Raw genomic sequence first — 15,140 nt, forward strand, 5'->3', positions numbered from 1 at the left:
TCATGATCCTCCTTAAAATAATCAGAACACATTTAAAGATTCTGGTTTAATTTTGAATTCTGCTAAAGTTGCAAAAAAAATGCACCTATATGATAAAATACCTTTAAGGAGGATATGCCACAAGGAAGGAAAAATAATGCATTCACAGATACTACAGAGCATTTCTGAGGTAAAACTATAAGTGTTATTATCTACAGAAGGACTGTCATGATAGGAAATAAAAGCTGAAAAGATGCAGCAACTTAGAAGAAGAAAAACTTAACAGAGCTTCATGAAATATACATGAGAGGTTTGTAGCTTAGCTTTTTCTTTTTGTATAAAAAAAATAAAGTGAACCTTGGGCTCAAATCATTCCTATTTTTGCTAAATGCTAATTTTGGTTTGAGGTATCGCCTCTAGCTCTACGAGAAAGTGCCAGTGATAGCACTGACATTACTTACGCTGTTAAATTCAGGGAAAAGTTTAAAGGAACAAAAAGACGCTGCTTTTGAGTTCTAACTTTATGTTAGATGACAGAAAATGTGCATATTTGTTCCTGCGATTTGAATAGATATAGATGAAACAGATGAATAGATAATGCTACATTCATTAACAGATGGATATGGGTTGCTTTGTTCTTCTCACCAACAGCTCACCAGGCTCACTGATTTAGATTTATATCTTATTTGTGCAATAAAAATATTGTAGATACACACATCCCCTGTCTAATGCGTCATGGCTCAGTCACACTAGAGTAGATATTTTTCCTTGCAACAATAGAAAAATTGTGGGTTTCTTCGTGTTTGCAAGTAATTATTGCAACTAATAGTGTTGACCAATTGATTGCCCTGAGGTTGACGGTAGTTGCAAGTCAATTATACAGTTCGAGCAAGGGGAGGCAACCAGTCTACATACAATTACAATCAGTCTCTGACAAATATGAGAAGGTTTGCAAATAATTGCTGCCTTTTAAACCCAGACAGAGTTTGCATCTTTGTCTGGAAATAGTAACTGCTAGCTGAGGGGCAGTGCAGCATGATAAACTATGATGCGGACCATAAATTCAGAAGGTTTATCCTCAAAGTAAAAGCTGCGCTTCAGCACTGCAGCTAACATGTTTCAAAGAGTGCAAACCATTTCTGGTTTGTGCTGCACATTTTCACAGTTTCAGTACCGATTGAGGAGCCATCACTTTCATTCCAATTACAATAGCAACCAAGCAATTAGAAGAAAGTTTTTGCCAAAAACAGACGGCAAAAACCATGACTACATGTAAATGACATTTTACATTTTCATTTAGAAATGTTGACTCTTCTAAGAATTCAAGGACTTCTTTCCAACAACAGGGAGAGATAACCAGGAACTGTGAATAAAAAAACACATTTACAAGGGTGGTTAAATCTAAGTAATGCCGCCACACATTTTCTAGTCTCTCCCAGTCTTTGTCCTGGTGAGGGAGACTGTGCTAAAATAGGACAGCTGCTGACTCACAGCTCACAGTGACCGGTGACACTGACTGTAATAAGATCAGACTAACTCTTGGCAGTTGGATTAGCATCCCCATGTTATGCAGGGCTCCTCTCCAAAACCATAGCTTCTTCAGGTCACCTTCCTTCTAACATTTACTTGTCATGCTGCGCGCCTGTGCAGAGCACACGGGCCAAACAGAAAGTATGTTTGAGCAGTGATTGTGTATTCACAGCACAGATACTATACTCTAAAGTTAAAGTGGCTCTACAGGAGATGGCTGTTGTTCAGTGAGCCCATTACTGCTATTAAACACCATTATGGTTACATAAATGTGAGGTGGCAGAGCACACTTCTGCGGGGGTGAGGGTTGGTGAGTGAGCATGCAGACACAGGGTGTGGGAGTCGATGAAGAGTGAATCACAGAGCTATGGTGCAGAACAGGTGGCGCAGGTGAGTTGCAGCTGGTTGCAGGGAGAAGGAGGGGGAGGAGCTTACGTGAGCGAGAGGGTGAAGTGAAAACGCTGGCGGAGGCCCTTAAAGGTCAGGAAGGAGTGCGGGGGAAAGTTTCGTGTGGTCATCTCACAGTAGGGCTTCTCGTAGCCTCCTGGTAGACACTCGCACTTAAAGCCGCCGACCAGCAGGTTCACACAGGTGCCTCCGTTCTTGCAGACCCCCGGCGCACAGCGGCCTGAGCGGGACGACAGCTCGCAGCGTTCTCCTGGAGGTGGATAGAAGAAAGGAAGGGGAGCGAAATGAGAATTCATATCACTTGTGACAAGACAGGTATACCATCTGGGACGTCGCAGTGCTATATGCTATTTTCTGTCACTGCAACTCTCCTATATGTGCCGTTACACAAGAGTAACACCTCATATCAGCTCATAAATACCTCTTAGACAGAAACAGAGACGATGAAAAATAAATTAGAAACACTGTTTACAGAGTGTATCAGAGGAAATCATGCACACTGGCTTCTCTTTGATAGTGCCTGCAGTTTCAGGCTGTCTCTTTCCTCTGTATCACACCCAGCATGACTCCCTCTGCTCCCTCTGGGAATAAGGCTGCAGTTTGTGCTGAATTATATTCAGCAGAATGACACGATGGCTGAAAAGCAGCGAGCTGGAAGTGCATTCAGACTCTGAAGCTTTCAAACGATATGATTGCACTTTCTGCTGCAGACTGAGGTGGCTCCCGATGATTACTCCCTGCTTTTTCCACACCTTTCAGACACTTGACGAGTTCATCACTTGAAATCAAAAAAGGGCTTGTCTCCTACCTTTCCTCTAAAAAAAATATCATTTTTAGAACTCCATCGAGAATTAGCTATTTTGATCCATTGGGGTTCGGTAAAGTTTCATAGTGGGTTGGGCAAACTACCGGGCTGGAAACAAGACGTTTACTAATCAATAAACAGATAAACAGAAAATAAGCGAACAGCAATGTTGGTAATCAAATAAATCAGTATTATTCCAAAGCAAAAATATAAGAAGGTAAATATTTTTGTTGATGTTTTGTCTGCATAGAGGACTTTTTTAGCACCTCCAAGTTAATCCGTTTTGTTAAATAGGGTTTCATTAGACATAAGAGGCATTTTGTGATCAACAAACTATCAGGAAAAACAGTTAAATGTGTAGAATAATGCTAAAAACTGCACATGGACTGAGATCCTGTTTACGCATGTAGTCACCCATTCAGAGCCAGGAAAAACCCTGCAGTTCTTGGATTAACTGAGAGTTCAATCAGTGATGATAGAATTGTTAGTTGCAGTCCCAGATCCACAGAGATGAACTGTGAGATGTTAGAGGTCACATGAGGCCAGTAAAGGAAGACTCTGATCAATGTGAAGCGAAGGACCAGGGTAGCCGTGGGACAGCGACACACGGTGTACTGTGACTCCATGAATGAGTCTTCATCCTTCTCTGCAGCGCTGTCCGTCTCACATGTGCCATTTGTCTCGGTCTTGGGGACGGGAGGCTGCAGCGGTTGCTGAGGCGAGACTGCTCGCTCTCCCATGGGCGAACAGGAATTTGTGTCAAAGCCACTAAGCCAGCAGTGTGGAAGACTTCCGCTGCGTGCAACACTACTGTAACACTGGCACACACACACAGCTCACATCTTCATCCAACAGCACTGATACACAGGCCTTTCATTTACTCCTTCACTATTAATCACTCCATTCACAGTCCACAGAAAGCACGCCTTTTTGTTTTATTGCCGTTGTTGGAAAACATCCATGCAGTCTCAATAAATTCAGGAACTGCCGGTCGAGACTTCCTGATATTGACTCTGAAGGTTTATTGATTAACAGAAAAGATTTTATAAACACAAAAGCAGAGACACGTTCAGAATGCAGAGATTAATGCTGAGAAACAACATTTTTGGGCCCATTTGTAGCCGATATATACGCTTTCACAGCACAGTTTCTCTCAGTCAGAAAACCATCGACATAGTATTCATTCCTTTATTCATAACTTCTTATTAATAATCGCTAATAAGACGTTTTCCTCAGATGAGAGGAATTTGGCCAGGAACAACCTGGGAACCACCCAGTCTGCCATGAACTGTAGACTGCTTTTTTAGCATCCCAGCTGGGGATCAGGGCCCACCGAAGGGTTGCAGAATAAAAATGCGATGGTTAATGGGGAGGTTAAAAGATAAACTGCTGCTTCAACTCTGAGTTGTGGGATAAAATGAATATTAAATGGAAAAATGAGTAAAATATCTCAAAACTGGACAACAGTGTATTTTGTCTCCATCGTGAACACTTTCTAAGTGCGCTCTTTCCTGAAGTGGCATAAAGTCAAAATCTGTCAGTGCTCTGTTCCAGATGGAGTGAAGCCTAACAGTGGCTCCAACCTGTCATCCTGCAGATATTAGCTGTCCTCTTCTTACTGATGCTTCCTGAGAGCAAACAGCCACTGATGGCCAGCCAGCTGTAAAATAAAACCTTCTTGTTACACTGCTGGCAACCTTGTTATTAATTCAGCAACTTGCTGTTTAGGCAATAGAGCACTTTTGTTTCTTTAAGCAGTTGCTGTGGACAAACACACTGAAGCTGAAGCTGAAGAAAAGTCCCAGTAACATCAAGGTTTTCTTTACTGTGGAAAAGCACATTAGTCAGAACATTTTGGTAGCAATTTGTAGAGATCATGCTCACTGATCTGAGGTAAAATGCTTCTCAGTGTTTGCCGGCTCCCTGCGGAGATGCCTGCACCACAGGTGCTGCAAATGGCAGCTTTGTGTTGCCAGGTGAGCGGCGCAGCAGGGCGGGGACGGGCTCACAATCCCAATTCCACACAATGTCCTGATCAATAATTCAGACACATCTCCTGTGCTCTGTTTACGCACCTCTATAAGTCCATCCAGTGCCCTCACTCTCTGTTTGCTGCCGGCATGAATCATTAAGCAGCAAATTGAACAGACACCTCAGAGATCGCGCTTTAATTTAGACAGGAGGAACCACTGGGCTCCTTCATTTTCTACTTCTTGTGAGTACATCTAAATATATACATTACACAGTCTTTATATATTATTAGCAAGCCCTGTAGATACGCTTTTCTGCTAATAACCATAATTAAACTTTATAGCTAAAAATAAGGCCGACGTCACTTTTGGCACCATCAAACTGTAAAAATGAACTAAAAGCTTCAAAGCAAATAACATCATGGAATATAAAATAGGATATAATAATTTATCTGCAAAATGGGTTCATAGTATTTTTAGATAATCATAAATCCCACAGGATCGTCACACTGAGAGAGAAACAAAAAAAACTAAATGTACCCCTGAAAATCAAAACATGACAAAATAACCTAATAATTATTTGGCTATCTCAGTAAACAACACCTACTCCTTATGGCTCACACTCTCAGCACATAAAAACAACATTCAGCTGCACTTTATCTGAGGCCAATTAGCAATAAAAAATGCATGTTTTGCCTATCGCTTTGTTGTGTTTGATGTAGCAGGGTGAGTATGACGGCATGGATGCTGTAAATACATTAAAAAAAACATATCTGGTCGTAGTGCAGCTCTGCACCACCCGTCTGTGCAAACCGTTCCTAGAGGGGACGTTTCCTCAGAGATCTTAGAGCTGGGTGTTTCTGAGCTGCTAGGTAACAGAAGAGCATCAGCGCTCCTCCTCAGTGAAACAGAGCGGGTGGGTGGATCCCTCCGGACGCACCGAAAAACGCAGAGTAACCGGGAGTAAAATCCACTATCACAGAACAAACAAGAATCCTGTCTGTAACAGAAAGGAGGTCAGGGCGAGCATATGCAAAGTGTTCAGCTAAAGCGAGCAACCACTCGGGAATAATGAGATAAAGTGATCGATAGCCCAACTGATACATGACCTCTGGCTGTATCTGTCATCTGGGTACACGAGCACGCACGCACACACGTGCACAAACGCAAACATACGTATAACACAGAGATCAGATCACTCAGCATCTCTCTCTCCGTTCATTTTCTATCACCTCAAAAATAATTTTAATTAATAAAAAATTAAGGCAAATACGAGGGAAAAATCAGGGACAAAGAATGAGGCAAATGTGACTTGTTCACTTAAATTAGATTTCCTCATCACTAGTCAAATCATCTGTTGCATGCATTAAGACCACACATGCTCTGTGAGTTTTTGATGTCCTGGATCTTTTTACATAAAACAAGTAATCCCTGAAATTGAAGTTGAGGTGTTTACAGGTGTTTCGTGCACCTCTCTACACCACTGACTGCTAAATAAAGACAAAGGGCACACAGTGAGGTAGACGCGAGGTAGTCAGTTCAGGGAATCCATATCGACTGATGCCCCAAGCTAAAGTCTTTAGAAAAAGTGAGGCTGTTGCATCTTGCACATGCTGTGATTAAAAAAACCCAAAACACACACACACACACACACACACACACACACACACACACACACACACACACACACACACACACACACACACACACACACACACACACACACACACACACACACACACCGATGTGTCTGGTAACATTTTTATTCATGCTATCTCTCAGAGGAAAATTGTAGTGGCTTGCAGTGTGTCTGGCAGGAGTTCATGGTGATTTGTAAATGTGAGTGTGAATATTTTTGTTGCAAACCATGTCTGCACTAAAAGCCCACAAATGTATTCTCAATGACTGTATGAATTAGCAAAGAGGGAAAAAAAATCTCATCATCACAGGGAGGTGGAGGTCAGTAGTTATCTGCTGAATGATCAACACAAACACATCCAGGATTCCTACGAGAAGTCACGTTCACGCAGCGAGCTCGAAAAGAGGAGCATCCTTCCTGCCGTGTGTTTTAAGACGACCATGTGTGAGAGCAAAAGCAGGACAACAGTCTTGTTGTTCGTCATCTACAGAATGAATCGGAGGAGCCAAATCATTTACTCCGTGTTTCTGAAAAACAGCTACGATGTTGGCTGTTATACATTTTTGTTTCTTTTTCTTTTTTCATTTTCTGTCCTGCTACCATCTGGTGACGCCTACAGTCCAACAGTTGCCCAGCACGCACGCACACGCACCATTAACACATAAACCTTGCACAGATTGTCCGTCCACCTTTCTTTACACAAAATCACAGCTATACAGCACTTAGCCACCCACCTGAACGAGACAGAGCGAGCACACGCACGTACACACACACACACACACACACACACACACACACACACACACACACACACACACACACACACTGAGCCCCATCGAAGTGTAGAGAGCGATGAACTGAGGAACGGCAGCAGGAGTTGTACATCAGAGGAGAATACGTCATGTATAACCGTGTATAAATGACCTTGGGTGATCAAACCGATTAAGTGAGACATCTTAAACTGTAAACCGCTGCATCATATTCAGGTAATGCTCTGCATCGGGGTCTAAACCTCATCAAGTGATGCAAATGAATCTAGCTAACTGTGGACAAAAATACGCCCACTTCACCCACTCGCACATTCACTCCCTCTCTGCTGATTCACGTTAAAAGCACCTGCGGTACAGCTCCAACACCCACAACTGTGCAAGAATATGTAAGTGCCACTCAACCTGGACTCGGAGCCACCCAGCCCACACACTCAAATGCCGACACTATTTGAGTCTTTGTGAGCAGCTCTAGGTGAAAAAAAATCTTTCATTGCCTGATGAGGAACAAAGGAAGCAACGCTATTAATGAGAGCACAAAAACAACAGCGGGGTTTTCAGCAATTCTTCAGTTCAGCTCTTTCTTTTTTTAAACTAGAGGCCTTTTCAAGCAGATCTTAGTCAATGTAATCATCTTCGGATTATTCAGGAAGTGAAGTGCTCCTTCACCAGGTTTGCATTCTTGATTTCACAGCTGCTACACATCTGCGCATAAACTAATCAGCTCCAAAACAACTGTCTCTTATTTAAGTATCATCCCTTCAGTAAGTAAAGAATAAATATGTAATGTGCACTCTTTATTTTACACCCTTTTATGGAATATGTATGAGATATGTCAACACTTAATAAAAGATTTATAGTCGTTTTAAGCTGTTGTAAGGGCATTTTCTGCTTCAGCATGCAAAATAGAGAATAAAAAAAAAAAATGCCTTCATAATATTTTGTATTGCTGGGTTTTTAATAATGCTATTTATTAACTGCATGCCTTACATCACACAGATTTAATAAATCAAAACTTAAGGTGTTGTAGATGCATAAACACCATGAAAGGAACATATTTAGCCTTTTGGTAGGTGGTTGCTAGGCAACATAATAAAGCTATAATATCTGATATAGAGAAAAACTTTCAGAGGCCTAAGATGCAGTTGTGTGCTAAGTTTAATTAGCAGGCAAACTAACAAAAACATATAATCTAAAAAAGAAGCTAGTTAGCATAAGCAGGTGACATTCTCCATCTTTTATATACAGTCTATATCTTACACTTACACATAGCTTCTGACTGTGAATATTAATTATTGACATATAAAGTGCACATATATAGATATGTATATATTATTCTGTGTTATAAACAAGCTAAGATGAAAAGAGGGTGTTAAAATGCTCCTCTGTAATCATAAATATACGATCATGGGGGCTTCAAAGACAAGATGAAACTTTAAATCACATTAAAAAGTCAGTATTTGACCCACTTAACCTCTCAACAAAAAGACAGGGTAACTAGCCTAATATTCAAACTGTATTAATTAGCATATTTTAACTCTCACTCTCTTTAAACTCCTTTTCAACTTCCCCCTTTTCCCCTTAACTATAAACCAAATGAGCGGACCCTCTTTAACCCTTTGAAGACGTGAATAATTTTTAGAGCAATGAATGAATTACAATTCCTGCAACTGCTTCACCATTCTGCTGCCAACAGTGATAAATTAATCCTTCATTATCACTGGAAATGGAAGCTTCTGTCCTCTCCGTCTCGACATTGTGTGCGCTCTGTGATGCTTTTTTGTTCAGCCGTGGTGTATTTCACAGCTAGGGGACACGCTCCATCTGTAGCCATGTATATTTAATAATTTCCTCCCCTTGTTCCACTCAGGGCTCTGGTGGTCTTGTTGGGTTTTTTTTTTTGAAAAACACAGTAAACAACTTTTTTTTAATGTCCCCAGTCTCAGAAAAAAACATGAGAGAGCAAACAGAGCTGTTTTATCATCACTTTTCCTGTTCCTCGGATCTTAGTTTTGAGACCCCGTCCACTGCTGAGCCCATAAGTGTAGGTGTGAATGTCTATAACTATACAGTTTATTCAGTGGCTGTGACACAAATACACAAACAGAGAAGGAGAAAAAGTATTCTGATATTTATGGATCTTGTTCCGGTAAATGAGTCAGAGGTCACACAGATGTGTAGCAGTTAATCAGCTCATGTTTTTACGCTTACTTCTGCTGTGACTTACTGCATGAGGATAAATCAAATAAGTCATCACTCAGCTTGTGTCTGCCGAGCGGGTTATTAGTGAAGTGGACGGTCTGTGGGTATAAAGAGCTGAAAAGGGGAGTGAAAGGGACAGATGTAGACATTAAAGCCCCCGTGGGAGTTTGTGAAGAGACAAGCAGACATGTGAACAGCTTGGCAGAAACTGGTCTGCTTCACTTTCTAGTGGGACCAAACACTTGAAGACAGGTGCTTTTCAGCAGGAATTCATGGAGCTTGAAAGTGACAGTTTGCTAAAACCTCATTTCTGCACACAGCAGAATGGTGCAAAACCTGGCAACTGAAGTTTAGAGGAGGGTTTTTAATACAATATTTTAGGTTTTAACTTTTTATTTCACTTCGAGGTTGCTGGGCGCTGACATAGAGCGAGAGGTGGGGTACACCCTGGACAGGCCGCCAGTCTATCCCAGGGCAAACACCGTCCACAATTATACTCGTATAAATCTTTATGTGATATAAAAATGCCATAACACAACTTTGTACAGCAGCACGATGCTTTTACCTTCCCTAGTGAGCCAACAAGAATGCCTGTTGACGATTTAGTACCTCAAAACAGACCTACTTCAACAACCTCCAACAAAGCACAGTACTTTGCAAACTATGCCAGAAAATCGTTGCAACTAAAGGTGAAACCAACAAACTGTTTTCCCCACTTTTGTTAAATTCAAACACTGTCAAATTGTATAGTGCCTTTCAAGAAACCCAAGGACGCATTACACAAGAGTAGCAAAGAAAAAAAAAAAGAGTGGTGGTCTTTGTCTCTCTGTGTTAGCCTTGTGGTGGATCAGGCCCATGAGTTAGATACTAGTTAAGAAAACACCACATGTGGAAGAAGGCAAAGAGGCCGAAAGCTGACAGCTTTTCTTTTCATATGTCTATTAACATGAACGCAACATAACTGGGTCAATTATTGAATTAAGTTGTGTCTAAGAGTGTGCTTATTGTGTTCAGTGAAGTGTCTCACCTGTGTAGTCCTCAAAGCACTCGCAGGTATAGCCTCCCTCTCTGCTGCGGCACACGCCATGAGGTCCACACGGTTTAGAGTAGCACAGGTCGATCTCAGTCTCGCAGTAGTCCCCCGTGAAGCCGGTGGGACAGCGGCAGCGCAGCCCAGCGATGGGGTGGATGGGTCTGAACAGGATGGTATCGGATGCAACAAAGGGCGCCAGGCTGTCAAACTTCAGCACCGACACACACTTCATGTAGTTCTCACACGGCTCGCGCAGGCAGATGTTGTCATCAAAGGGAAGAACCTCCTGGGAGGAAATCTGAGCGAGAAGGCTGCGGTTCAAATACAATCTCTCTTGGAGCTCCTCCGAGCCAAAAAACTCCCCAGGCTCAGCCCCTCTCCCCGGCCCGTCGCCTCCGTGACCGAGCCCACCGGGACGCTGGTGTCCCTCCCCAAACACGGGCACAGCCACCGACAAGCTGACGTTGAGGATGCGAGCGCTGACGTCCGTGTCATCTTGGATGTTGAAGATCACAACGTCTTCAGGGGCAGCGGACAGGACCCGGGCCACGCCGTCCAAGAACTGAGACAGCAGCAGGGACAGGAAATGTTCCTGGGAGGTGTTGGCCAATCGCAACGTGATGCTGTTGGACAGCATTTCATCTGTGATGATGGTGACTTGGAGAATGCACTGAGCTGAGACTGAGTGGACACCATCTGAGAAACAGAGGAGAAAAAGAAAAACGTTTAAAAAATGGCAGTTTTGGAACTTCTCTTAGCAGAAACCAAGTACCGACCTCCAGGACTGAAAAAACGAATGAGTCTCCATAGACTTCAGTTTTAAAATGACAAACTTAAAGGTATCAAAAATCCCATTTACAGCCTGGTATACAAACAGGTTTGGCCTCTTTAGAGTAGAGATGAACTTTCCATAACTAACATACTTCACCTGTATTTGGGCCTGAAGTTATGCATTATAAAGACTGCTGTGTGACGGGTGGCTGCCAACTTGATCACTACCTGCTATTCTGATCTTGATCTTCTGAATTTGACCCCTGGAGCATACTCGTGGTGATTTCCTGGAAAATATTATGTCTTACCATGCAGTTAACTGAGCTAACAACCCACCCAAGAAGTCTGGGCTCCATTTGTTTTCCCAGTGAGTGAAATACGTGCATTATTTTTGTTTAAATGTAAGCTGCACTAACAATCAGATATCTGTGTCTGCAGGATGCATACATACAGCCTACGGATGCAGCTTACTAATGAACACAGCACTCCACCTTCTCGTCCAAATATGGTTGTTTGCTGCTCTAAAGAAAACATGTCGACGGCCAAAACGCCGTACTCAGTGCTTCAAAACGGTAGCCAATAGTAGAGCGATGGGGACGATTGCGAAGTGCTGGTGTGTGGGTTGGATGAAGAAGGCTGAATGTACTCCAGGTTTTATGTCACGTTGTCACGAAAAATCTTTAAAAGATGAAAAACAACGAGGCATTAGTCGATCTGCGGCTCTCAGCTTACCGGCCTTCCCAATCACACAAATGTCAAAGCACGCGTCACTAAAAAATCCACTTTGATTTAGGAAGTAATACACTTCGAAGAAGCTAGATGCAGTCGGTTACTCAGAGGAAAGTAAACGCTGTATTTGTTCGGGGACTATTTTCAGACATGAGTTAACAGTTGGTGCTGCAGCATTTGAAAAAAGCAGGCATGTATACATAGGAGTGACTCAGACGTGTCAGTGTTCACAGTCATATAGGAATGTAGAGCAATGTTGCAGCTCATTAATGTGTTTTAAATAATAAATAATATTAGTATTAAGCAATCCTTGACTTTGATCTGACACACACACACACACACACACACACACACACACACACACACACACACACACACACACACACACACACACACACACACACACACACACATACATTTGATTTGGGGAAGTTGAGGAAAAATATGCCACGCCATCATAATGTAATTGAAATAACAGGATGTTTTTATCCTCCAAAGTATATTATACTAATCTAAACTTGAGTCTCGCCAACACACGGAGCAGCTGTAACAGCAGGACAGATGACGGTGCATGGAGGTGAATGGTGGTGGCTTTACACAGCTGTTCCACACAGTGTAGCAGCATCTTTCCTAATGCTCAGGACGGTGATATAAAGCAAAGACAGTAGCCACAATAATGTACAAATTGGTGTTTTGATAAATATTATAATAATAACACCTTTTTACTTGTTCTTGGCTCAGATGGGTGTTTTTCTTGTTTTGTGCCAGAGTAGATAAGAAATGAATGCCAGCCTAAGAGAGAACAAGTGTATGTTTTCTTTCAATACATTCCAACTTTCTAATCAGCAATTTCACGCCTGTATTCACAGCTCACTCTTTGCTTTCTTTGTCCGGAAGCAGAGATGCTACTTCATTATACATGCCACGCTGAAAGCCTCGAGTCTCAAATTCACCACTTTCAGCAATTCTCAGCTCAGCGGATCTCTTGTTTTTAAAACCAGATCCTGGTAGCATTTAATTATCAGTACACTTCAAATGTTCAGCTCTGAATCCAGTGTTGTTTTACTCCTGCTGTTGTACATGATGTCTTGACTGCATGAATTTGTGTGTTAGGTCTTTACTAAAGAGTCCACTTTCTAATGTAGACATTATGTTGCATCATATCAGGCCAACATTTGCACTGACTTATGACTTTGCTGAGCTGATATTTTTGGGTTATTTTCCCCCCACTGTGAGCCCATTTACAATAAAGTAAAAATGCTCATCAGCAAGTATGAGCTGGAAGTTGAACAGTACGAGTCGGAGCACTGCTCACTGAGGAGTAAAATTATAATGAAAACAGCCTTGATGTGAGTAAGGAGCACACAGGGAAGTCCAGTGCGTGGCTAACAAGCACAAAACCTTTTTTTTTTGGTCTGTTACAGCTTCAATGTTGCTCTAAATCCAGTTGATAGAAACAGTCTAACACAAATGTACTTCCTAACCTGGATCATTTGGCTTTCTGCCCAGTGACAAAGGGCCAAAGCCAGCATACAGTTACACAACAAACAGTTTGCACTGCATTGTTGAAAACCTAATTCCTTTCTGCTAAATGTTCTCCTAACATTTAGGACCAGTTTAAATGTACATGGCACATCTCTTGCTTTATCGTCATCATAAATATAAATTGCCAAAACACTTTGACAATGTTCAAACACTTTGAGCTGTACAAACATTCTCTTTTTCCCTTTTTATGCCAACAAATTATTTAAAAATGCTCAAAAATCAACAGCAGCAGTGAAAGAAGCATGTACAATCATTTCTATTCTAAGCATTTATAGCAAAATGTCAGAATAAGGCTGATGCAAAAGTTCATGTGTCTTAATTAATCCTAAGTGGCTTTTGCTGAAATGCCACTACTGCAGCCACCGTAATCGCAAAATAACACCATAATCTGTATTTGATTATTTTGAACCAGTCTATTTAAAGACTGAAACATTCTTATTTTCCAAGAGGAAGCTTACATCAATCCGCCTTTAAAAAGCTACACAGGCTTACTTTGAGGTCACGGCGAGAGACCACTATCATTTTGTCTATCTAGCCGGCCCGCGGGTTTCTGTAGCCTCGAGAGCAAACACAAAGCGGGCTTAATCAAATCAAATGTGTCACTAAAACAAGCCTCGGCCTCTCCCTCCAAAACAATCAATGGGACGCTTTGTTTGGGGTGTCTGGACGCCGGCCAGAGAGCAGAACCTGTGAGCAGGACTCACACAAACAGCACTGCTCAAAGTTACCAGATCCCTGTTTTGGCACCAGACAAGTTTAAACACAAAGTGCCAAGGGGAGGGGGGAAGGGGGAGGGGGAGGAGAAGAAGAGGAGGGTGGGATGGGGACGAGTGGAGAGGGGGGCTCATAGAGGAAGTGAGACAGAGAAGCATGTTTGACACGGCTTTAATCCTTCAGTTTTCACTCAAGCGCTTCCAGCACTGTAATAATACAGGGCCTTAGCAGAGGAAGTGCAGGGAATAAATCAAAGACCAAAAACAAGGAGGGTCGCTCCTAATTCACACTCTACTGTAAACACACACACACACACACACACACACACACACACACACACACACACACACACACACACACACACACACACACACACCTGTGTACACAAGGAAATGTTTGCAGATAAGAGTCTAGAAGGTGACAAAGAGAAGACAAAGGCAGATGATGCTCTATCTTCTTTTAGAAAAAAACTAATTTGAAGCAGAAGCTACAAAGTTACAGTTTTCATTATGTAATTATGTAAATATGAGGTTTCACAGGATAATCGACCTGTTATTTCAGTGTATTCAGGGCTTAAACCAGTGATTTTAGTGACAGTCTCCTACGATTTGTCTCTGAAATTACTTTCTGATAGCTTATCTGATAACATCTTGATTATTTTCCAAGTGAAACATACAGTACATTAGAAACATATTTCCACAGACTAAATTGAAATATTTAATTTTCCATTTTTTGCCCACCGTGGAAAATATAAAGACTTTATGATTATATGGACGAATTTAGGTATGTGATTCTTCATCTGCTTACTACTAAAGAAATACCCTGTTTGGGCTTTGTTTCTTGCATGCTGCCGCAGCAGAGCGTTTTACTACTACTAAATAAAGTAGTAGTAAAACTTTAACGTAACGCAGTGCTTTTTGCAAACTGTAGACACACTTTCTATTAGAAAACTAAATTAGAAAACAACAACCCATTTCATCTATTCAAGTCGTATATTAACTGATACTCTGCAGCAACAGTAGCCAGAACAACACAGCTCTCAGTGAAC

General features: G+C 41.8%; 1 protein-coding gene across 3 annotated transcripts in view; it reads right to left on the minus strand.

The window, feature by feature from the left end:
• celsr2 (cadherin, EGF LAG seven-pass G-type receptor 2) overlaps positions 1-15,140 on the minus strand; it is a 73,744-nt gene that overhangs the window by 35,495 nt on the left and 23,109 nt on the right. For all 3 annotated transcript variants that reach the window (XM_080892386.1, XM_080892385.1, XM_080892384.1), the window contains exons 2-3: positions 10,328-11,029; positions 1,945-2,167 (exon numbers count right to left, since the gene is read on the minus strand). In XM_080892386.1, coding sequence (XP_080748512.1) covers positions 1,945-2,167; positions 10,328-11,029 — 925 coding nt within the window. The remainder of the gene's footprint in view (positions 1-1,944; positions 2,168-10,327; positions 11,030-15,140) is intronic.

The sequence above is a fragment of the Rhamphochromis sp. 'chilingali' genome (genome assembly GCF_963969265.1).
Source record: "Rhamphochromis sp. 'chilingali' genome assembly, chromosome: 9".
NCBI classification, from domain to species: Eukaryota; Metazoa; Chordata; class Actinopteri; order Cichliformes; family Cichlidae; genus Rhamphochromis; species Rhamphochromis sp. 'chilingali'.